This window comes from Diplotaxodon limnothrissa, linkage group LG10 (assembly GCF_057381915.1).
Source record: "Diplotaxodon limnothrissa isolate DT_005_m linkage group LG10, D_limnothrissa_male_GT1.1, whole genome shotgun sequence".
NCBI classification, from domain to species: Eukaryota; Metazoa; Chordata; class Actinopteri; order Cichliformes; family Cichlidae; genus Diplotaxodon; species Diplotaxodon limnothrissa.
Genome location: NC_140605.1, coordinates 36,502,634 through 36,528,530, shown reverse-complemented (window position 1 = coordinate 36,528,530; position 25,897 = coordinate 36,502,634). Strand labels below are relative to the sequence as shown.

Sequence of the window (25,897 nt, the reverse complement as noted above, 5' to 3'; positions counted from 1 at the left end):
TTACAGACCTCCTAGGATGACACATTCTTTCAATATGTCACCAACTATATACTTCTACACACAAATGTTTACATGCAGCATTCTACCATATGCAAACTTATATCACTAAAAGATTATACTGACTACTAAATACAATTTTCCATTGACAGTGTCTGTCTCCCGAATCCAAACTGGAAGCTGGTTCCACAGAAGAGGGGCCTGAAAACTGAAGGCTCTCCCTCCCATTCTACTTTTAAATACTCTAGGAACAACAAGTAGGCCTGCAGAGCAAGAGCGAAGTGCTCTAATAGGGTGATATGGTACTACAAGGTCATTAAGATAAGATGGGGCCTGATTATTTAAGACCATGTATGTGAAGGTAGCGTGGCAGAAAGGAGCGATTCCAAAGGCTTGGCGGAGAGCAGGAGGTATTCTGATCCCTAAGGACAAGAACTCCTCATCCATCAGCCAGTTTCGTCAGATCAGTCTGCTGAACGTAGAAGGAAAGAGCTTCTTCAGTGTCTTGGCCCAAAGGCTATCTACCTTCCTGCAAAGAAACAACTATGTTGACATTTCCAAAAGTTGATTCTGTTCATCTGGACGTAGCTTTATGTGTCACAAACAAGGATGCAGTGGACTCAAGAGCAGACTCAATTGCTCGAACGATGCACAATTTATTGAAAGGAAAAGGAACTTAAACAAGACTGGGTCTAACAGAAATCATTCGCAGGAACTGAGGGAGGCCCGAGGGCGGAGAAACAGACGTAGAACACAGGGAGAACACGGGCGGGAACTTCTGCAAACACAGGAGAAGGGTTTTACTGAATGGGAAACAATTAAAGGGCAGAGGTTAGTGGTACTAGTGGAGAGTCTTGGGCTTACTTGAAAACACCGGCTATTAGGGGGGGAAGGGGTTGCCGTGGGAGCATTCCAGGGATGGTTGAGAGTGTGGGGAGGCTGGTCCAGGTTCCAAGGTGTCCAGGGAGGTTGAAGTACGGGCTGGAGGGCAGGCTGAGGAGAAGATGAGTGTGTGGTCCTCGGGTTCTGGGCAGACGGGAGAACGGGACGGAAACAGAACCAGCACTGCTGGTGTGTACGACGGGTGATGAATCTGGAGAATACAGGAGACGGAGGACACATTAACCCACGATCCAGGCACACAGAGTCTGAGCACAGAGGAGGCCAAGTTTACCACGGGTGGTAGCAGGACGAACTGGCAAGGAGTAGCAGGCAGTGCTGGCTTAAAAACCCTCTAGGTGGAGCCCCGGAAATTGGAAGCAGGTGATGAGCTGGCCAACTCCACCCCAGGGGACGGACAACAGGAACCTGGACCACACCCAACCAGACACTCCCACAGCATATGACACCACCCCCACCTCAAGGGTCACCACCCGGCAACCGCCCGGACTGGGCCCTGCGAAGGGAGGAGCGAAAGTCAGAGATCAGGGATGGGTCCAGGATGAGCGACCAGGGAACCCAAGAACGCTCCTCGGGGCCATAACCCTCCCAGTCCACTAGTTACTGGGCACCACGACCGCAGCGGCGCACGTCAACGTTCCGCCGGACCGAGTAGGCCGGGTGACCGTCCACGAGCCCGGCGGGGGGTGGGGGAACGGATGGCTGGCACAGAGGATTGCTACGGACCGGCTTGACCCGAGAGACGTGAAACGTTGGGTGGACGCGCCAGGAAGCTGGGAGCCTGAGTCGGACTGCCGAGGGACTGACGACAGCAGCGATCTCGTAGGGGCCAATGTAACGGGGAGCCAACTTCCAAGAAAGTGACCGTAAGGGAATGTCCTTAGCACAGAGCCAAACCCGTTGTCCAGGGTGATAAGTTGGGGCAACAGAGCGGCGGCGATCCGCATAGTCCCGTTGACGGTCGACAGTCGTGAGGAGTGCCCGTCGAACCCTCTGCCACACCCGCCGGCAGCGTCGAAGGTGGTGCTGGACAGAAGGAACGGCCAGTTCCGTCTCATTCTCCGGGAACAACGGTGGCTGATAACCTAGTGAGGCTTCAAAGGGTGACAAGCCTGTCGCCGAGGACGTGAGAGAATTATGGGCGTATTCCACCCAAGGCAACTGAGACGACCAGGTAGCCGGGTTCTGTGACGTTACACAGCGAAGAGCGGATTCCAATTCCTGGTTCAGACGTTCAGTCTGACCATTGGATTGTGGATGAAAACCGGAACTCAAGTTAGCCTTGGCACCCAGGGCCGAACAAAAGGCTCTCCACACTTGGGAGACAAACTGGGGCCCCCTGTCAGAAACAATTTCTAAGGGTATGCCATGAAGTCGGAACACATGGTCTGTAAGGATCTGGGTGGTCTCGGTAGCCGTTGGTAGCTTTTCTAGGGCTATGAAATGGGCCGCTTTGGAGAACCGGTCGACTATGGACAGGATCACCGTCTTCCCTGAGGAAGCTGGGAGGCCGGTAACAAAATCCAGTGCAATATGAGACCAAGGCCTATGTGGGTACTCAGTGGTTGGAGTAAGCCAGACGGGTGCCTATTGGAGGTCTTATTACGGGCACAAATGGAACAGGCTGCCACATAAGCCTTTACATCCTTGTCCATGGAATGCCACCAGAAATACCTCTTCAATAGCGCTGTGGTTCTACTCACTCCCAGGTGGCAAGTAAACCTTGCTGTGTGGATCCAGTGGATCACAGCCGACCGGGCGGCAGAGGGCACAAAACGCTGACCGGGTGGGCCAGTTCCCGGATCGGTTTCACCTCGTAGACCCTGGCGTATGGCCTCCTCCACATCCCAGGTGAGGGAGCCAATTCTGCAGGTGGAAGGGAGAATGAGCTCAGGGCCCCGGGGCTCTGAGTCCGAGGAGTACTGGCGGGACAGAGCATCAGGTTTGAGATTCCTGGAACCTGGGCGATAGGAAATGTCAAAGTTAAATCGGGTAAAGAAGAGAGACCACCGAGCCTGGGGGGAGTTCAGTCTTTTTGCTGATTTGAGATAAGTTCGATTCTTGTGATCTGTCCAAATAATAAACGGGTGTTCCGTTCCCTCCAGCCAGTGGCACCACTCCTCCAAAGCTAATTTAATGGCTAGGAGCTCCCTATCCCCTACGTCATAATTTTGTTCGGCAGGAGAAAGGCGTCGAGAAAAATAGGCGCAGGGTTGGAGCTTGCCATGTGGACCAGACCATTGTGACAGCACAGCCCCCACCCCCACACTTGAAGCGTCAACCTCCACTATGAACTGCTTACTCGTGTCAGGATGGATCAGAATGGGAGCTGATGTAAAGAGCTGTTTGAGCATGGTGAAGGCTGAGTGAGCCTCGGGGGACCAAACGAAGGGGACCTTTGAGGAAGTGAGGCGAGAGAGGGGTGCAGCCACCCGGCTGTAGTTCCTAACAAAGCGCCTGTAAAAATTTGCGAAACCAAGGAACTGTTGTAGCTGTCTGCGTGAATCAGGGACGGACCACTCCACCACTGCCTTGATCTTTACAGGGTCCGTCTTCACCTGCCCTCCCGCCAGTAGGTAGCCCAGAAATGAGACAGACGAGGCATGGAAGTCACACTTCTCGGCCTTTACATAGAGACGGTTCTCCAATAGTCGCTGCAGCACGCTCCGGACATGCACCTGATGTTCTTCGAGAGATCGTGAAAAAATCTAAATGTCATCCAGGTAAACAAACACGAAAACATTCAGGAAATCCCTGAGCACGTCATTCACAAGTGCTTGGAAGACTGCAGGGGCATTGGTGAGGCCAAATGGCATCACCAGGTATTCAAAATGCCCCAGAGGAGTGTTGAAAGCAGTCTTCCATTCGTCGCCCTCCCTTATGCGGACGAGGTGGTATGCATTTCTCAAGTCCAGCTTGGAGAAGATAGTAGCACCGTGGAGGGGTTCGAAAGCTGAATTGATCAAAGGCAGGGGGTACTTGTTCTTAATCGTGATCGCATTAAGTCCTCTGTAATCGATGCATGGCCAGAGTGACTTATCCTTCTTAGAAACAAAAAAGAAACCAGCGGCCACTGGCGAGGAGGAAGGACGAATGAGACTGGCTGCTAACGAGTCCTGGATGTACTTCTCCATAGCCCCCCTTTCGGGACGGGACAGGTTATAAAGACGGCTGGAGGGCATAGGAGCACCAGGAAGGAGATCAATGGCACAATCATAAGGTCGATGAGGGGGCAGCGACTGAGCTCTGTCTTTACTAAACACCTCTTGTAGATCATGATATTCAGGAGGGACAGCGGTAAGGTCGGGGGGGGGAAACAACCGATGGAGGAGAAACAGAAGCCTCCGAGGGCAAGGCTAATTTAAGGCAGTTGGCGAGACAAAATAGACTCCAACTGGCTACTCTTTTCCCTGTCCAGTCAATGTGTGAATTGTGCTTCTGCAACCACGGAAAACTGAGGATTACTGGCGCGTCAAGGGAAGAAGTGGTAAAGAGTGTTATGTTTTCCTGATGATTGCCTGACGTGACTAATTTGACAGGTGCGGTCTGGTAAGTGATCATAGCGAATACCTCATTATTTAAAGCAGAGGCTGGGATCGGAGGCTCGAGCTGAGTGAGGGGCAAGTTCAAAGATTTAGCAACCGCAGTGTCTATTAAATTTTGCTCTGACCCTGAGTCAACGAGAGCGTGAAAAGAATGAGCCTTAGTACCAGTTATTAAAGAAACTGACAGCAGAAAACGGGGTTTATCTCCTTTGAAAACACTGCCCACCCGTAACCCCGGACTTACCGGCGGGCCACGCCTTTTGGCCGGACTGGGCAGACAGCGATGCGATGGCCGCTTCCTCCGCAGTAGAAGCACTCTCCGGCTCGGAAACGCCGTTCCCGCTCCTCAGGAGTGAGCCGAGAGTGGCCGATTTGCATAGGCTCTGGGGAAGGAGAGCGGGGACGGGCGGATGTTGTTACCGGAAGTGGTGGGGGTAACGCGGAAGTGTTCACGGGCCGAAACAGAGACGGAGAGGGCTTGGAACGCCTCTCAGCGTCTCTTTCCCTCAGTCGATTATCAATCCTGAGAGCGAGAGAGGCAAGCGCTTCGAACGTGGCCGGCTCGTCGTGTACAGGTAGCTGATCTTTCATCTGTTCGGTAAGGAATGGTAGGAAAATACCCCGCAGCGTGGCGTCTGGCCAACCCGCTTCTACAGCAGCGGTGCGGAACTCGATCGAATATTCCGCAACGCTGCGTTTTCCCTGACGGAGTCCCAACAGCCTCTTAGCTGCAGTACCCTCAGAAATCGGGTGAGCGAATGTAGACTTGAATTCCTTGAGAAATTCCTCATAGGAGCATGAGGCAATCGGGTGAGAAGACAGAAACGCCTCATCCCACGCGAGCGCCTTACCCCTAAGCAACCCTACAAAATGGGAAATCTTGGCAGCATCATTTGGGAAAGCGTGTGGCGTGCGACTGATGAACAACGACCACTGAAAAAGGAAACCCCCACACTGCCCCAACTCTCCGTGGAAAGGCTCCGGTGGAGGGGAGGAAATGCCCCGATAAGCCGATTCTATCGCGGGGTGCGCAACGGTGGGTGCAGGCGACGGTCCCGGCTGACTGGGGAAAACGGGCGGATTCGGCTCCCTGATTTCTGAAAACCTGGTGAGTAACTCCTCCTGCTTCTCACTAATAGCGTTACACTGGTACATTAGGGACGTCAATGTCTGTTCATGCCGTCCTAACACCGCGCCCGGTTTATTTATGGCGGCGCGAATTGGGTCCGCTGAGTCCATTATTGGACAGTTCGTTCTGTCACAAACAAGGATGCAGTGGACTCAAGAGCAGATTCAATTGCTCGAACCATGTACAATTTATTGAAAGGAAAAGGAACTTAAACAAGACTGGGTCTAACAGAAATCATTCGCAGGAACTGAGGGAGGCCCGAGGGCGGAGAAACGGACGTAGAACACAGGGAGATCATGGGCGGGAACTTCTGCAAACACAGGAGAAGGGTTTTACTGAATGGGAAACAATTAAAGGGCAGAGGTTAGTGGTACTAGTGGAGAGTCTTGGGCTTACTCTAAAACACCGGCTATTAGGGGGGGAAGGGGTTGCCGTGGGAGCATTCCAGGGATGGTTGAGAGTGTGGGGAGGCTGGTCCAGGTTCCAAGGTGTCCAGGGAGGTTGAAGTACGGGCTGGAGGGCAGGCTGAGGAGAAGATGAGTGTGTGGTCCTCGGGTTCTGGGCAGACGGGAGAACGGGACGGAAACAGAACCAGCACTGCTGGTGTGTACGACGGGTGATGAATCTGGAGAATACAGGAGACGGAGGACACATTAACCCACGATCCAGGCACACAGAGTCTGAGCACAGAGGAGGCTAAGTTTACCACGGGTGGTAGCAGGACGAACTGGCAAGGAGTAGCAGGCAGTGCTGGCTTAAAAACCCTCTAGATGGAGTCCCGGAAATTGGAAGCAGGTGATGAGCTGGCCAACTCCACCCCAGGGGATGGACAACAGGAACCTGGACCACACCCGACCAGACACTCCCACAGCATATGACATTATGTGGGAGAAACGTTTCATCACTCATCGAAGTGACTTCTTCAGTCTCAGCTGACTGCAGGTTTCCCTAAATCTTATAAACAGTACATTTGCATAATGACTGAAACCAGCCCACTGAGGGAACAATGGGCTGGGAGGTCAGTTCCTTAATCATAATTATGCAAATTCTCATGACCATTGATCAACAACCATGAGTACCATTCACAGAGAGTTGGGGAACGGCTGCAATCACAGCATTGTAAGATGGCGAAAGATGTACCCTTAGGCCCCCTTATCGATTCAGAGATGGTCTTTCCCTTTTTCACGTAAATGGCCTCCTTGACTCCACGCTCAAACCAGCGTTCCTCCCTGTCCAGGATGTGAACATCCTCATCATTGAAAGAGTGTCCACTGGCCTGTAGGTGTAAATAGACCGCAGAGTCGTGGCCTGATGAGGTAGCTCTTCTGTGTTGTGCCATCCGCTTCACCAGAGGTTGTTTGGTTTCCCCGATGTATAAATCCTGGCAATCCTCCTGGCACTTAACAGCGTAAACTATGTTACTCTGTTTGTGTCAGGGGACCCGATCCTTGGGGTGGACCAATTTTTGGGGCAGCGTGTTTTTGGGGTTTAAAAGCAACAGAGACCCGGTGTTTAGAAAAAATGCCTCTCAACTGCTCTGATACTCCTGACACATATGGGATCACTACAGGTTTTCGCTTGGGCAGCGGTTGTCTTTCTCTCCTGGATCGGCTGGAGCTTTCTTTAGGAGCCTTTCCCGCTTTGCCAAAAGTCCAGCTGGGATAACCACGTTTACTCAGGGCCTTCTTGATGTGCTGTTCTTCTGCCTCCCTGTCCGCTGTGTCAGTGGGGATCGTGTTCGCTCTGTGTTGTAGTGTCCTGACATCTAAAAGCTGACGGTACACGTCCCCCATTACTGATGGAAATCTCACAGTCTAAGAAGGCTAACCTGCCACTTTTCATATCCTCCCTGGTGAATTTGATGAGTCGGTCCACTGAGTTAATGTGATCCGTGAAATGTGGTACGTCCTGAGATTTGATTTTCACCCAGGTGTCATCCACATATCTGAACCAATGGCTTGGCGGTGTTCTAGGGTAGGATAGCAAAGCCCTCTTTCCCACTTCTTCCATGTACAAATTGGCCACGATGGGTGAAACTGGGGAGCCCATGGCACACCCATGTTTCTGCCTGTAGAACTGACCCTTGTATGTGAAGTAGGTGGAATTAAGACACAGTTTAAACACACTTGGTCGATGCTGAGAGCAGTCCTGCTGCTGAGGTTGGTGTCATCCTGTAATCTCTTACGGACTACCTCCAACGCCTCTGTGACTGGGATGCAAGTGAAGAGAGATGTAACGTCGTACGAGACCATGGTTTCATCTGCCTCCATAATGACATCTCTCACCTTCTCAACAAAATCCAGGGTGTTCTGGATGTGGTGTTCAGAGCTGCCCACCAGCGCACCCTGTGCGTGCTGCCCTTCCTCTTCACGTTCCTCCTGTAGGAAAACAATAGAGGCAGCCATTAAACACTGACCCCCGTGGGCACACACACGATCTGCACTTCCTAAACACACACACTGACTTGGGAGTCTAACGTAATGATCCCGCGCCGGTGGGAGCTCCAACACTCCTAAATAGCTCCCCCGACGAGCCCTGATCAACAACAGGGGGTGTTGCAGGAGCTTCGGATGTGGCCAGTCCGCCAGCAGAGCCACACTCACCAGGCCTGAAGTAGCCTGCAGAAACACATACACACACCCGCAAACAGGGAGAAGAGGGACAGCAATACCAAATATACATACAATACAAGACAAGTCCAAAACTGCTCAGGGACCCTGGGTCACTCAGACCCAGGACCCTGACAATTATTACTGATCAGTCAGTAAGCTGACTCTCTCACATAGCACTCTGTTTAATAAAGTCTACTACAAAACACAAACACATACACACACACACACACACACACACACACACACACACACACACACACACACACACACACACACACACACACACACAAAGCAGTAAGTCTGACTGTAAAACAGAAAACTGACTTTTTTGTATGTGTGTTTCAGTATGTGTGTGTGTGAGTGTGTGTGTGTGTGTGTGTTGCACTCGGTTCATTTCCTGTCAAAGAAGGGGGGAGGGCAGAGAGACAGATTGAAAACAGATGCTCTTTCTCTCTCTCGCTCTCTCTCTATGTGCGTCTGTGTCTCTCACCCGTTTTCTTCCCTCAGTACTGCAGACTCTCTCTCTCTCCACTCTGGCCCTATGTCTCCCTCTCTCACTGTGAATCAGTCTGTTGGTTTCCATTCGTCGTTCGTCTGGAATGAACTGAAGAGAAGAAGAGGAGACACAAACAGTGAAAAGAAGAAGAAGAGAAGGAAAAGGAGCAGCTTCAGAAGGTTTGAACCAACTCTACTCTCTTTTCTTTCTCTGAATCCTGATTAGATTCCACACAGTATTGCTATGTACAAGTACTACATGTACTAGAAATACTGAAATGCTGCTGTGAGTAAATACTGCAAGTAAATACTTTAACTACTCTAAGTAGTGCTCCGAGTAAAAGCTGTGAGTACATAGTGTGAGTACTGCGAATAAGTACTCTGAGTACTGAGAGTAAAGACTGTGAGCACTGGGAGTACGTACTGCGAGTAAGTCCTGTGTGCAATACCTTCACTGCATTGGTGCACATAGCAGTGGGTCAGGTGAATCTCAGCTGAGTATCGGCACCTGAATGTGGTATTCCTCCTGCAGTTTGTTGCTGAACAGATCAGTGATGGAGGGAAGCTTGTGCAGCAATCATGAGGCTGAAGGCCAGTGAGGGGGCGGAACTTCCAGCGTGTCTTGTCCTTGGACAAGACACTTCACCCGTTGCCTACTGGTGGTGGTCAGAGGGCCCGGTGGTGCCAGTGTCCGGCAGCCTCGCCTCTGTCAGTGTGCCCCAGGGCACCTGTGGCTACAATGTACCTTGCCATCACCAGTGTGTGAATGGGTGGATGACTGAATGTATAAAGTGCTTTGGGGTCCTTAGGGACTATGTAAAGTGCTATACAAATACAGGCCATTTACCATTCTATAAAGGTATTTTACTGCCAGTGAAACTGGGGTTAAACTGACAGATTAAAATCAGATAAATAAAACTGGGCTCAGTAAGAGACGTTCCTCCTGAACTCTGACATCTCCTCACAGTGGGAGCTCTGATTGGGCAGCAGGTTCCTCTTCATGTCTCAGCTTCAGAACATCTTCAAAAATTGAGCAACCACAGAACCACAGCTGATCCTCCCTCTAATTAAACCTCACATCTTCAAACCTGTGTCTCAGGCAGCTGACAATGACATACAAGCGTCATTTTATATGATGGATTATGCAGAAAAAAATAGAATTGAGCAGAAAGGCCTATTGCTTTATTACGTATTCAGGTTGTGTACCATGTTTTTAACAAGTAATTAAGTAATAAAGTAACTAATTACTTTTGAAAATAAGTAATCAGTAAAGTAACTGGATTAATTTCTTGGAGAAGTAATCACTAATAGTAACTAATTATTATTTTCAAGTAACGTAACCAACACCATTGGCGATAGTGGAAAGGAAAAACTCCCTTTTAACAGTGAGAAACCTCTGACAGAACCAGGCTCAGGGAGAGCCTGCTGTGTGTCACCACAGAGTCAGAATATTCATATGTTCTCTTCTTCATCATGAAGAATTGAAGTGAATAAGACGCTGAAGAGAGGCATATATGAGTGTAAACATATTTTGAACCTTCTCGTAGGATGTTTCCATTTGTAGGTTTGGTGTATTTGCTCAGTTTGCGTGTTTTTAACTGGTTTGGTGAACTAATTCTCATTTTCATTAGATTTACTGTTTTTATGAGTTTGAACTTGTTTCAAAACATTTTAAAAGCACAGACTGAAGAATTATTGATGAAAGTCTAATCTATGAAAATCAACTTTTCAGATCCAACAGCCCTACCTGATCATCCAGTTTGGTTCCTTACATGTTTGGTGTTTGTAATACTTTAAGTGTCAGAAATATTCTGATCAAACTTATTGTGTGGTAATAACATCATACACGAGCATATATCCGGTTATTTTTTCTGTGCATTATCTGAACTGTGGTTGGTTGCTGTTGGGCCTCACCTGCTTCTCGTTAGATTTCTGTTTTTATGTTTGCCATGCTGATCATTCAAATGCATCGACTTGACCAACAATAAATCTTGTGGTTTGCAGTTTGATCAGTTTAATTGTGTTACAGTGTGTGTGTGCTGTGTGCTACAGGTCTGAGGTGACCGATCACAGCGTTAGTATGGAGCAGTGACAGGCAGGTGGCACACCTGTAGAGTAGGTGAGTGTGACAGGATATGAAATTATTACATGTAGAATATTCAGTGTTGATGAACAGGTGTATGATTACCTATCTGGAATACTACTTAAATAGATCACCATAGTCAGATTCGCTGTCTCCTACTTTGCCGATCGATGTCTTGTAGCTGCTCATATTTCTGATCAGAGCTGCTTAAAGGTGATTTTTACTGAGCACGAACTAGACAAAAATCCAAAAACACAGTTGGAAGAACGTCGGCCGATGAACATGTTGGTGATTCGATCTGAGATCAGCTTTGTGCTGCACAGTCAGTTTGAACCAAACACACACAGCAGTCACAACACACACACGGCAGGCTGGAAAAACAATGGTGTGATCTTTTAACTTAGCAGCTGTAAAAGAGTGTCTTCTGTTGGTCAGTAACCTGATCACAAGATCAGTACTTCAAAGCAAATTTTACTCAAGCACACATTTGAGGCATTCCTCTCTCTTCAGCCTTAAGAGAGTTAATAAAAAGCCCTTTAAAACTTCCATTGGTGACATCACAAGAGAGACTGAAGCCACCAATCTGGACGCTCAAATTTGACACTCTGTGACAGTGGAGGTAGGGATGAAGAGGAAGACTCGGCAGCTGACTGGTGACATCACCTGCTAAGCATTAGTCAGGGCACAGAGCTTCAGAGCTGTGATTGGCTAAACCCTGAGATGAGGCTTGCTCTCCTCTCTGCTGCCCACAGGAAATACCTCGCTGTTTATTTTCTTCTTCGGTGGTCAGCTGGCATTCCTCATTCTCTCTCCATCAACCAGGGCTCTGATTGGCTGAAGTCCCTAGGGATGACTGTGAGTGGCTGCTTTGTGTGAAAACACATGCACACACACACAGGAATGTGTTCACGTCTGTTTGAAGCATCAGTCACCTCGACAGATTTAACAGACGCCGACTGAATGCAGGGAATGAAAAAAGTCCAGACTGCTACGGTTTAAATAAACTTGTTAAACTTTAATGAAGCTTCTTAGACGCCTCCCTTCAAAGTAACTTCATTGAGTTTATTATTTCTGCAGTCTCCAGCTGCCACAGACATGCAGTAAACACATCTCTCTGGAATATAGAGCAGTAATAGCAGACAATCATTACTACAGTATTTGTACACAGCCTGCAGCATCCAACACTTATTGCATTCAACTATTTGCATTTTTTTAAAGCTTCCACCAAATATCAGAGCTTCACAGGAAGTCCATTTTGTGTTTTAATGATGTTAGACTTTTATTTTGAAACCTCTCCTCCACCTGTCACTGCTCAGGGTTGGCAGCCATGATGGCATCCATCAGGGGAACAGGAAATATCAGCCTGTTGGGGTTTCTCTTGGGTGAGTAATAACGTAAAAGCATCAGTAGGATTTTAGAGGTGACACCTGAATGTCTACCTGTCTCTGTGTGTAGGTGTATTCCTGGTTCATCCTGAAGGGGCGGTTTCTCTGGAGCTGCTGCCATCCGCCTCTGAAGTTCTGGTCCCCTCTAACTCCAATTACACAGTGGTCAGTAACACTTGTCTGTCTCTACACCTACCTGTCTCTGTCTTCAGATGTCTTCCAGTACCTCTCTCTCAGGTATCTTTTCTTCTCCTCAGGAGTGTTTGGGGTGGAGTGAGGTGAAGTGGCATTTTCCTCAGGACCCGCCAGTAGAAGGGGTCCTCTTGGACAATCGAGGCTCCATGAGCATCCTGCATCTCTTTAACATCACATGGAGGAATTCTGGGAGATACACCTGTGAGGAGCCATCATCTGATCAGAGCAGAAATGTTGATGTCTTTATACCTGGACAAGGTAACCATCTTCCAACGTGTGTTCCTCCTGTTGTTTGTGTCAGAAAAATAAAGGTGCCAACTGGAACCAAAAGTGGTTCTTTAGCCTGATGCCATAGAAGAACCTTTTTTGGTGCCACAAAGAACCGCTCAAACAATAGTTCTTTGAAGAACCATTTCTTTCAGTGGTTCATTGAAGAACCTTTAAAGGTGCCCCAAAGAACCATCAAGAAATGGTTCTTTAGGGCACCTTTAATGGTTTTTCAAAGGACCATTTTAAAAAAGGTCCTTCAAATGGCCCTTGGTAGTACCTACGGCCATTTATCATCCACAGCGTTTTTTAATATTAGGCCATTTTCACTGTGTTGAATAGAATATAGCCAAACCTCCCAACCCTTTTTTTTTTCTTTAGAATTGCCGTCTCCGTTTATTCGATTAGCTTAAGGTGGCTAAGCTAAAAACCGACATCCACATGAGTACCAAAAGCCATAAATCGCCCCATTGAAACCCATTATAAACGCTATTTTTCACTGCACAATTATTACCATTAACGTAGTGGCGATGGCTTAAGTTTCGTTTTTGTTCTGTAGTCAGGACCTTAGAATTGTAATTTTTTTATTTGGCCACCGGGTGGCGCCCTTGCTTCACATTTGACCCCTGCTGGAAAACAGCGGGCTTCTTGGACAGACCTGCGGGAAATGAAGCCTCATTTCCGGCGTGCAGCAGCGGCTTCGCCCGCTGATCGGGCGGGACCATTTTCGGCCCCTAGGACCGTATGAGGGTGCTTTTTTTTTTTTAGTCAACAGGAAATGACGTATTTGTTGTCACGTGGTATCGGATGTGTGTGCTGCAAAAATGAGTCCCCGGTGATCGTGCCCCGGTAATCGTCGCGACTTACCCCGGCAAGAATGCACTTATTTCGGCCTAGAGGAGGAGCATTTGCCGCCTGGAGACCATTTTCTGGTCCTGAAAAAAAAAAAAAAAGGCGATCGAAATGACTGTTGGTGCCAATCTTTAGTCCATCTAAAGGCCTAATTATAATAACAATTGAATATTACCTCAAATGTTTTTTTTGGAAAATATTCAAGTTTTATGTTTTTTGGGGCAAAAAAAGCAGTGCGCTCATGTGACGAAACCGGGATATAAAGGGTTAAAATCTGTGAAATGTAATTAAAACTTGACATGAATATTTCAAGGAGAAGTAGGTCTAAAAGATTGGCTAATTTAAAGTGGAATAAAATATTATTTTATAAATTTTTTATAGCACTTTTTTGGGCGTGGTCGATTGGGACCGATAGTGTGTGCATTTTATGAAATGCGCTCCTGCAAAAAAAATAAAAGGCGATCGAAATGACTGTTGGTGCCAATCTTTGGTCCATCCAAAGGCCTAATTAAAAGTACAATAAAATATAACTTTCAAATGTATTTTATGGAAAATATTTAATTTTTTCATTTTTTTCGCCAAAAACGGCCGTGCGCTCATATGACAAAACCGGGATATAAAGGGTTAAAATCCGCGAAATGTAATTAAAACTTGACATGAATATTTCAAGGAGAAGTAGGTCTAAAAGATTGGCTAATTTAAAGTGGAATAAAATATTAATGTATAATCTTTTTATAGCACTTTTTATGGCGTGGTCAATTTTTGACTCTAGGACCTCATAAGGGGTACGTTTTTTAGGTACTACCAAGGGTTAAAAAAGCATTTTAAAGAACCTTTTTAAATCTTTAAAAATAAAATGTATCATAAATTGAATTTGAGTAGGGTAAAATAAATACGACCTTCCTTTGATATCAAACATCCTTGAAAGAGTAGTTGTCAAACAGCTAACAGATCATCTGCAGAGGTTTATTTGAAGAGTTTCAGTCAGGTTTCAGAGCTCATCACAGCACAGAAACAGCTTTAGTGAAGGTTACAAATGATCTTCTTATGGCCTCTGACAGTGGACTCATCTCTGTGCTTGTCCTGCTAGACCTCAGTGCAGCGTTCGATACTGTCGACCATAATATCCTATTAGAGCGATTAGAACAGGGGTCACCAACACGGTGCCCGCGGGAACCAGGTCGCCCACAAGGACCACATGAGTCGCCCGCGGGCCTGTTCTAAAAATAGCTCACCATAACAACTTACCAGTAAGCTGCATCTATTTTTATTTTTTCTTGCTTTTTTTTAAATCACAATTGCATTGGTGTTAATTTGTTAGAGATAATATATAAAAAAAATGTTTATTATTAAATATTAGATCATGATCTAATATTTAGTGCTAGCTGGTCTCCACGGAAACAGTTGCCGTGAAGACCAGCAAAGGCAAAGGTGAGGAGATGAGGAAAACATGGCGGAAAAAAGGAAGAAAACATATCATTTTCACAGTGAATGGGAGGAAGAGTTCTTTTTTACCACTGTGAAAGATTCATGCGTGTGTCTCATTTGCGGGGCAACTGTGGCAACGGCAAAGCGGCACAACGTGGAGAGACATTTCCGAACGTGTCACACAAGCTACCATGCTAACTACCCAAAGGGCAGCACACTGCGAGCGGAAAAGGCCCGTGAATTAAAGGCAGGTTTGAGCAAACAGCAGTCTTTTTTCACGAGACCGGTGAAAAACTCTCAAAAAGCAACCGAAGCCTCATTTAGAGCTACACATTTCATGATTAAGAAAAAGAAGGCATTTTTAGATGGGGAGTATTTCAAAGAAGCAATGATGATAATTGCAAAAACTGTGCTTAAAGACGAGAAATATGGAAACGATGTAATCTCCACTCTCTCTGATGTCCAGCTGGGGGCAACTACAATTGTTAGAAGAGTGTCGGCTATGTCCGGGAACTTGGCCGATCAGTTGGATCAGGATCTGGCAAAGTGCAGTTGGTTTAGCATCCAGTGTGACGAGTCCGTCGACAGCAGCAGTACAGCACAGCTGATGGTCTTTATCCGGATGGTATTTGATGGTTTCTCCACAAAAGAAGAACTTCTGACACTACTGCCGCTAAAGACAACTACGAAGGGAGTTGACATCTATAACGCGGTGAAGGAGTTTTTCGCGAAGAAAAAGGTACCATTGGAAAAGCTGGTATCAGTGACTACCGACGGGGCTCCTGCTATGATCGGCCGACATACGGGATTCATCGCTCACTGTAAAGGTGACACAGAGTTCCCAAACTTCATGCATTACCACTGCATCATTCACCAGCAGGCGTTATGCGCAAAGGTGATCGGCTTCGAGCACGTCATGACTCCCGTCGTGAAGATCATAAACAGCATCCGCTCCAGAGCTAAACAGCACAGAACATTCAAGGTGCTATTGGAGGAGCTGTCAGCTGAATATGGTGACCTGCTACTACATACGGAAATCCGATGGCTCAGCAGGGGACGGATTTTGCTTCGTTTTTTGTCACTTTTGGGTGAAATCAAGGAGTTCATGCAATCCAAAGGGGAAGACACATCTCTGTTGGAGGACACTGAGTGGACACTTGACCTTGCGTTTTTAACAGACATTACTGGGAAACTGAACCATTTGAACTGTGAGCTGCAAGGCAAAGTTAAGACTGTTGCTGACATGATAAGTGCTTTAAATGGATTTAAAGCCCAGATGAACATTTTCTCTGTGCATTTACAGAGAAAAAAGGTGCTGCACTTTCCCTCTGTGCAGATGGTGCTGAAAGACAATGCTTCTGCATCTGAGACTTTTGACAAAGTTGCAGAAAAGTACACTCAAGTCATAAACCGACTTGGTCAAGAGTTTGAGAACAGGTTTTGTGACCTTGATCAGCTTGAGCCATGTGTCTCATTTGTTTCCAATCCTTTCATGAATGTGGACACAACATGCATTGCTGAGCAACTAAGTTCAATGTTCAGCTTGGATGCTGGACAGGTGGAAATCGAAATTGTAACATTGCAAAATGACGTCCACCTCAAAGCCTATCTGGGTGCACCAAACTTTTGGTGCCTTGTTGACACAGAAAAGTACAGTGGTGTGTGCACAGCAGCTATGAAGGTTGCCAGCCTGTTTGGTTCAACCTATCTTTGTGAATCAGCCTTTTCTGACATGAACTTCATCAAGAACAAACACAGAACACGCCTCTCCGATGCACATCTGCAAGACTCACTCAGAGTTGCAGTGTCAAGTTATACCCCAGATTACAACACACTGGTGAACAGCATGCAATGCCAGGTTTCCCACTAACAGACAAAGAAAGCCATATTAGATGTTCTCAGTGGCAACATTACAGTGTCATGTCAAAGTTGAATTTAATTATTGAAAAACAAATGTGTTTGTTAAGTGTAACATGTGACAATTTGCTTTAAAATGCTGCCAATTTGGTGAAAAGTTCTGTAAAATTTGAAAGTTGATTTTTTGTATGTTACATACATACAAAAATAATGTATGTAACAGTGCATGATTTGTTAAAATTTGTTAGTGGTAAGTGAAAATGTTGTAGAAGTGATCACTTCAAAATGTAAATACTTGCAGAGATATATAGAAATAAAGCGTTGCATATTGATATTTATGTTTCCTACTTGCATTCTTTATAATTATGGTGAAAAATAATTAACATAATTAGTGTCCGTACATAGATGAATATCATTAATTATTAATGATAACACATAATTAAGTTAAACTGAGGAAATTTGTTATTTGAGAAGTGTGTGTCAAACTGGTAGCCCTTCACATTAATCGGTACCCAAGAAGTAGCTCTCACTTTCAAAAAGGTTGGTGACCCCTGGATTAGAACATGCTGTAGGTATTACAGGTACTGTGCTGCAGTGGTTTGTATCATATCTATCTAATAGACTCCAGTTTGTGCATGTAAATGGAGAGTCCTCTTCACACACTGAGGTTAATTATGGAGTTCCACAGGGTTCAGTGCTAGGACCAATTCTGTTTACATTATACATGCTTCCCTTAGGCAGCATCATTAGAAGACATAGCATACATTTTCACTGCTATGCAGATGACACCCAGCTCTATCTGTCCATGAAGCCAGATAACACACACCAATGAGTTAAACTGCAGGAATGTCTTAAAGACATAAAGACCTGGATGGCCGCTAACTTTCTGCTTCTTAATTCAGATCAAACTGAGGTTATTGTACTCGGCCCTGAAAAGCTTAGAAATATGGTATCACTCTGGATGGCATTACCTTGGCCTCCAGTAATGCTGTGAGGAACCTTGGAGTCATTTTTGACCAGGACATGTCCTTCAATGCACATATTAAACAAATATGTAAGACTGCTTTCTTCCATTTGTGCAACATCTCTAAAGTTAGAAATATCCTGTCTCAGAGTGACGCTGAAAAACTAGTTCATGCATTTATTACTTCCAGGCTGGACGACTGCAATTCATTATTATCAGGATGTCAAAAAAACTAGCTGAAAAGACTTCAGCTAATCCAAAAGGCTACAGCAAGAGAAGAGACAGGGACTAGAAAGACGGAGCATTTTTCTCCTTTTTTGGCTTCCCTTCATTGGCTTCCTGTTAAATCCAGAATTGAATTCAAAATCCTGCTCATCACATACAAGGTCTTGAATAATCAGGCCCCATCTTATCTTAATGACCTTGTAGTACCATATCATTATGAGTATTTAAAAGTAGAATGGGAGGCAGAGCCTTCAGTTTTCAGGCCCCTCTTCTGTGGAACCAGCTTCCAGTTTGGATTCAGGAGACAGACACTGTCACGGGTTGCTCTGAGGATCCACTCGCAGGACTCCGGAGTGCGTTGTAACAGAGACAGTTTATTCACAAAAATCTTCACCAAGTGTATTTACAGGCAGTGCGAGGACAGTGCTATATACAAGATGTGCGAGGACGGGTTCCAGGGCTCCAGGGAAAACAAGGGGATCACACACACGCTCACACCAACCTCTCTCCGCTAGTGACCAGCCACCTCTTACACGCTCCACACGGGGAAACACGGGGACGGGTCCGGGGAATCTAGAACAGAGAGACAAGTGTTACTTTCTGAGGCGGAAGTGTGGGAAACTAGGGCTCGATGTGTACTGACAGGAGTCTTCACAACAATCCAGCGTTGAACAGCTGATCTCCTCCTTCTGATATACCAGCTGGTCTGATGAGGCCCAGGTGTGCATGATCCGGGAGGGCGTGGGCCGAGGGCGTGAACCCGCCATGAGTTCCGCCCCGGCAAAACAGGGGAGGGGGAGAGAGATTGCTGATCAGTGCCTTGCCGACCCCGCAGGTCGTGACAGTACCCCCCCGCCAACGGGAGCCTCCCGGCAACCCCCAGGCTTCCCAGGGTGAGCCTCATGGAACCGCCGAACCATGGCCCGGTCCAGCAGAGCCGCCCGCGGGACCCAGGAACGCTCCTCAACGCCATAGCCCTCCCAGTCCACAAGATACTGCAGGCCACGGCCCCGGCGCCTGACGTCCATAATCCGAGACACGGAGAAGGCCGGACGGCCAGCGACGACCCGGGCGGGCGGAGGGGGTCCGGAAGGAGGGCACAGAGGACTGGAACAGTGAGGTTTGATCTGCGAGACATGAAACACGTTGTGGATACGCATGGTCCTGGGGAGCTTGAGACGCACAGAAACGGGGTTAACAATGGAGTCCACTTCGAACGGGCCAATGAAAGAGGGGGAGAGCTTTTGCGACTCCGTCCTGAGAGGCACATACCGGGTCGAGAGCCAAACCTTCTGTCCAGGTGAGTAGGCCGGGGCCAGGGACCTGCGGCGATCCGCCTGCCGTTTGTTCCGGTCCGCCGTGCGAAGAAGGGCAGCTCTAGTGGCCCGCCACGCGCGCCGACACCGCCGCAGGTGCTGCTGAACAGAGGGCACAAAGTGCTCACCTTCGATGGCAGGGAACAGGGGAGGTTGGTACCCCAGGGAGGCCTCGAACGGGGAGACGCCTGTGGCCGACGAGGTAAGGCTATTGTGAGCGTACTCCACCCACGTCAGTTGCTCACTCCAGGTGGTCTGATTAGTGGACGTCAAGCAACGGAGAGCCGTTTTGAGTTCTTGGTTGGCCCGTTCCGCTTGACCGTTGGTCTGTGGATGAAAACCTGACGAGAGACTAACCTGGGCCCCCAAGGAGGCGCAGAACTCCCTCCAAACACGTGACGTGAACTGTGGGCCTCGGTCCGAGACCACTTCAGCAGGGATCCCGTGGAGGCGAAACACATGAGTTGACAGAAGCCGGGCGGTCTCCAGGGCAGTGGGGAGCTTGGGGAGAGCGACAAAGTGGGCAGCTTTAGAGAAACGGTCGACAACGGTGAGGATGACTGTGTTACCTGATGACGGCGGAAGACCAGTGACAAAGTCAACCGCAATGTGGGACCAGGGGCGGCTTGGCGTAGGCAAGGGATGAAGTAGGCCGGCAGCAGGCTGGTTGACCGGCTTATTCTGGGCACAGGTTGGACAGGCAGCGATGAAGTCTTGGACGTCCTTGGCCAATGTAGGCCACCAGGTGAACCGCTTGATGAAGGTGACGGTGCGATGAACGCCCGGATGACAGGTGAGTTTTCCGCCGTGGGCCCATTGTAGCACTCGTGAGCGAACCAACGTGGGAACAAAGAGCACTCCCGGGGGACCAGTACCTGGATCCGGTTCCGCCCGCTGGGCCTCCCGTATGGCGGACTCGATCTCCCATGACAGGGCCCCGATAACGCACGTGGGAGGGAGAATGGGAGCCTCACGGGTGGGGTCCTCTGAGGTGGTGAATTGGCGGGAAAGGGCATCGCGTTTCACGTTCCGGGAGCCGGGCCTGTAGGTGATGGTGAAGCAGAATCTGGTAAAGAACAGAGCCCACCTGGCTTGTCGAGCATTTAGTCGTTTAGCCGACCGGATGTATTCGAGGTTCCTGTGGTCAGTCCATACCACAAAGGGTTCTGTTGCGCCCTCTAGCCAGTGGCGCCACTCCTCCAGGGCGAGTTTGATTGCCAACAGCTCCCTGTCCCCGATGTCGTAATTCTGCTCTGCAGGAGAGAGACGACGAGAGAAGTAAGCACAAGGGTGGAGCTTACCGTCTAGTTGCTGGGAGAGAACTGCTCCGACCCCTACATCCGAGGCGTCCACCTCCACGATGAACTGCCGCTTGAGATCCGGTTGCCGGAGGATGGGCGCCGACGCGAAACGTTTCTTTAGCCGGGAAAAAGCCTCCTGAGCCTGATCATCCCAGCAGAAAGGCACCTTAGGGGAAGTTAAACGGGTTAGTGGCAAAGCAATCTTGCTGTAGTCACGAATGAACCTCCGATAAAAGTTTGCAAAACCGAGGAACCGTTGAAGCTGCTTACGGTTAGGCGGCGTGGGCCAGTCTAAGACTGCTTGTACCTTAGCTGGATCGGTTCTTAAATCGCCCCGTTCAATGATGTAGCCCAAAAACGACACAGTACTCACATGAAACTCGCACTTCTCCCCTTTAACAAACAGCCGATTCTCCAGGAGGCGCTGCAGGACTTGTCTGACGTGATGTACATGATCCGGGAGAGAGCGGGAGAAGATGAGAATGTCGTCAAGGTACACAAACACAAAACAATCGATGAAATCTCGGAGAACATCATTGACTAGACTCTGAAAGACAGCTGGAGCATTAGTCAGTCCAAACGGCATGACCAAGTATTCAAAATGGCCCAGGTGCGTGTTGAAGGCCGTTTTCCACTCGTCACCCTCTCTCATCCTGACTAAGTGGTAAGCATTCCGCAGATCGAGCTTAGTAAAAATGGTCACCCCCTGCAGGAGTTCGAAGGCGGAGGATAAGAGCGGCAGAGGGTATTTATTCTTAACAGTAATGGTATTGAGACCCCGGAAATCAATACATGGCCGAAGGCTTTTATCCTTCTTAGTGACGAAAAAGAACCCGGCAGCCACAGGGGATGAAGAGTGGCGAATCAGTCCATCAGCCAAGGATTCATTAATATACTTCTCCATGCATTCACGTTCAGGTTGAGAGAGACTGTATAAGCGACTAGTGGGAAGGGGTGCACCCGGGAGCAAATCAATACTGCAGTCGTACGGGCGATGAGGGGGAAGAGAGCGGGCGCGGTCCTTACAAAACACTTGCTTGAGATCATGATACTCTGACGGGATAGCTGAAAGGTCAGGGGGCTCGTGTGGTAGTGGTTTAGCCGCTTTAACGGGAGTAGCTGCTGTCAAACAGGTCATGTGACACTCCTCCCCCCACCCCAGAACCCTCTCCTCCCTCCAGTCGAGCACGGGGTTATGCTGGCGTAACCATGGAAATCCTAGCACCAGGGGCGTGAGAGGGGCTTCAAAGACATAAAACTGCAGCAGTTCAGTGTGATTCCCAGACAGCGTTAGGGACACGGGTTCTGTAACATGAGTTATGTCGGGAAGACGTTGACCGTTTAAAGCGGTGACCTGCAACAAGTGGGGTAATGCCCGTGCGGAAATCTTAAGTTTGAGAGCCAGGGAAGCATCTATGAAGCTCTGCTCCGCACCAGAGTCAATCAGCGCCTGAAGAGAGTGAGAGGCAGAGTGGACAGTCACTTTAGCGGCTAGCATGAAGCGTGAAGGAGAATGTGAAAAGGAGACCTCGCCCACCCGTATCCTCCTTTCTACCGGCGGGCGGGGTCTTTTGGCCGAGCAGGACAGACCATGGCGAGATGGCCCTTGCGGCCGCAGTAAAAGCACTCACCGGATCGCCATCTGTGTGCCCTCTCCTCCGGGGAGAGTTGAGAGCGTCCGATCTGCATGGGTTGCTCCTGCTCGTCGCCGCGGTCCACTTCCCGATCGCTACTTCCGCTTCCGCCGGAAGCTGACTCCGCACGCCCCACAGGCCTCTGGGAACCGTAGTTGCTGGCGCGGTGACGCGCCCTCAAATGTTCATCAACCTTAACACATAAGGCGATCACCTCCGATAGAGTCTTGGGCAGCTCCCTCATTAACAGTTCGCCCTTAAGGACATCACAAACATTGTTCAATAAGGTACTTATCAGCGCAGGCTGCCCCCATCCCGTCTCCTCAGCCAGTGTCCAGAACTCCACAGAGAATTCCGCCATACTCCGTCTTCCTTGTTTTAAGTTCAGCAAACGGTGGCCCGCTGCCTCAGCTCCGGTGCCCCTTTCGAACACACTTTTGAACTTTGAGAGAAAATCAGCATAGGTAATCTCCGGGCTAGTCCGTAACACTGCTTGGGCCCAGTTCAAGGCTTGACCGCGGAGTAACTGAACGAAAAAGGCTATCTTAGCTCCATCACTTTCATACATTCGCTGCAGCTGCCTAAACTGCAACGTAATCTGCGTTAGGAAACCAGCACACTTGTGGAACTCACCAGCGAATGGCTCCGGTGACGGTAGAGCTCGTTCCAGGGGTTCCGCGGAAGCGGGGGCTGGTGGCGTGGAGTGTTCCGGGGCCGGCGGCTGTGCAGGAGCAGACGGGGGTGGCATAGCGGGACCTGGCAGCGGAACGTGCTGAGCGAGAGCCTGAGTGAGTGCGATCAGCTGTTGGTTAATGTGTTGTAGCATCTGCTCGTGTCGCTCCAACACGGCTTCTGGAGGAGGGGTGGGTTGTAGAGCTGAGTCCGCTGGATCCATAGTATGGCTGGATTGTTACTGTCACGGGTTGCTCTGAGGATCCACTCGCAGGACTCCGGAGTGCGTTGTAACAGAGACAGTTTATTCACAAAAATCTTCACCAAGTGTATTTACAGGCAGTGCGAGGACAGTGCTATATACAAGATGTGCGAGGACGGGTTCCAGGGCTCCAGGGAAAACAAGGGGATCACACACACGCTCACGCCAACCTCTCTCCGCTAGTGACCAGCCACCTCTTACACGCTCCACACGGGGAAACACGGGGACGGGTCCGGGGAATCTAGAACAGAGAGACAAGTGTTACTTTCTGAGGCGGAAGTGTGGGAAACTAGGGCTCGACGTGTACTGACAGGAGTCTTCACAACAATCCAGCGTTGAACAGCTGATCTCCTCCTTCTGATATACCAGCTGGTCTGATGAGGCCCAGGTGTGCATGATCCGGGAGGGCGTGGGCTGAGGGCGTGAACCCGCCATGAGTTCCGCCCCGGCAAAACAGGGGAGGGGGAGAGAGATTGCTGATCAGTGCCTTGCCGACCCCGCAGGTCGTGACACTATCTCTACTTTCAAGATTAGGCTTCAAACTTTCCTTTTTGCTAAAGCATATAGTTAGGGCTGGACCAGGTGACCCTGAATCCTCCCTTAGTTATGCTGCAATAGACGTAGGCTGCCGGGGATTCCCATGATGCATTGAGTTTTTCCTTTCCAGTCACCTTTCTCACTCACTATGTGTTAACAGACCTCTCTGCATTGAATCATATCTGTTATTAACCTCTGTCTCTCTTCCACAGCATGTCTTTATCCTGTCTTCCTTCTCTCACCCCAACCAATCACAGCAGATGGCCCCGCCCCTCCCTGAGCCTGGTTCTGCAGGAGGTTTCTTCCTGTTAAAAGGGAGTTTTTCCTTCCCACTGTCGCCAAAGTGCTTGCTCATAGGGGGTCATATGATTGTTGGGTTTTTCTCTGTATCTATGAAGCGCCTTGAGGTGACTGTTGTTGTGATTTGGCGCTATATAAATAAAATTGAATTGAATTGAGCATAGACATATATTAATGGTTTATTGCCATTTCGCAGCATACCAAAAGACAAAAAGACATTTTAACCCTCAGCACAACATCACTACTAATAGATGTCACATATTAGTTATTTAAACAGTAATAATTAAATATATTTGCCATACTATAAATAAATATATATAAATACTACATCTATAGATAACAACAACAATTAATACATTTATTGTTTAATTAATAAAACATCAGAAAGTGATAAAAACACATTAGAAATAGCAATAGCTTCATAACAGACCAATAAATCAACACATTTTCATCAGCAGATGTTTGCATGTTCAGTAAAAATATTTCAACAACAAGTTTTTGATTAAAATTATCAATGAACTTACTTTCTGTAAGGTAAGTTTTATGTTGGACTCATGGTTCTTTGTTAGTCCAGTTTAGGACAATGTCTCTGACGTATGTATCATATCAAATATATGTCATATCAAAACAACCCCACACCTGCAGTTGTTTCAGTTTTTCACAGGTGTTTCCTGTCAGCTGGTCAACCTCACTCAGGGGGACATCCATATTAGCCAACCAAATGACAAGCTCCTCCCTTTGTGCTTCAAATCCCTCCCACTCTGAGACAAGGAGCTGAGAGAGAGAGAAAAGAGTCAATTATAAAGAAGAGAGAAAAGTGAAACCCTCCTCAGTAGGTCTGACTCGCATACCTGCAGTCGACCTGCGATGGACTCCAGTTTGGCGTTCACTTCATTCCAGCGGCGGCCACACTCCCTCGCCAATGCCAGCAGCCGAGTCTGCAGCGTGCCCTGGAAGAGCCGAGTTAATGTTTGACTCCTCCTGGTCAGGCTCTCCAGCTGGATGAGCCGAGGTCTCCCCTCTCGCCGCTGCCTCTGAACACAGAAACACAAATTGCATTTTTGCTATTCTTTTCCAGGCTTGATCATGTGGAGGTATTTGGAAAACTGTTTTGGCTAGAGGACGACTGTTGTCTTGCAGAAAGTTAAATCAAATGTATGCGATACACAATCAATTCACAAGAACGCATTGTAAAAGAAAGTCCCATTCTTGCCTGATTTCAACTGAATTCTTCGGAGACAGAATTAAAACGAGTGTTTGCAGCAAATGTGAGCACAAAGCCTCACTTTGTACAAGCCTGCTATTACAGTTCTCCTCTATGCAGACAACGTTCCTGTTTTCAAGGCACAACTTGGATCTGCTGTACAAATCTTATGGATACACACTAAATGAAACAGTAGTGTGCACGACTCCAGATTCTGATCCCTCATCCTAATAGGGTTCCAAATGGCTCACAAAAACCCACATAGCAAATGCTGAGGCTTCAAAATACAAAGTCCATAAACCAATGACTGACATGGGTTTTATCATAAGGGTGATAAATATACAGATTTCAGTCTGTCTTAGAGATTTGATGTTCATTTACCTGCAGATGCACTATACGTGTGTGCTCTGTGGTTTTCCACAACGTTTTGCACATCACTATTTAATACAGGAAGTAGGTGAACTAAAACAAGTCATCTTTCTTTGTGAGAGGACCATATTAATGAAACAAACCTCAATGACATCATAGGGATCCCTAAAGATGCTCCTGCTGCTTCTCTTCCTCCTCATCCTAAGCTTCCTTCTCCTTGTCCTCGACTTCCATCCAATTGTAATTCAATCTAATTGTTTTTCTCTCCCTCCTCTTCCTCATTTTGTTGGAGCTGTGAACAGAATTAGTGTGAATCTGGATTAATTTGTGCAAACAAGAAAAATCTACAGCTTTTTGGTCTTGTGATT

At 48.0% G+C, this 25,897-nt stretch overlaps 1 protein-coding gene and 1 pseudogene across 1 annotated transcript in view; one reads left to right on the top strand and one right to left on the bottom strand.

Annotated features, from left to right (window-relative positions):
* Positions 1–5,983: 5,983 nt before the first annotated feature.
* On the bottom strand, positions 5,984–9,680 carry LOC146624928 (uncharacterized; annotated as a pseudogene).
* The window catches only part of LOC146624927 (platelet-derived growth factor receptor beta-like), a 53,151-nt gene continuing 36,007 nt past the window's right edge, over positions 8,754–25,897 (top strand). Inside the window, exons 1-4 of the mRNA XM_085364816.1 lie at positions 8,754–8,858; positions 12,078–12,143; positions 12,217–12,311; positions 12,404–12,599. Coding sequence (XP_085220942.1) covers positions 12,089–12,143; positions 12,217–12,311; positions 12,404–12,599 — 346 coding nt within the window. The 5' untranslated portion in view covers positions 8,754–8,858; positions 12,078–12,088. The remainder of the gene's footprint in view (positions 8,859–12,077; positions 12,144–12,216; positions 12,312–12,403; positions 12,600–25,897) is intronic.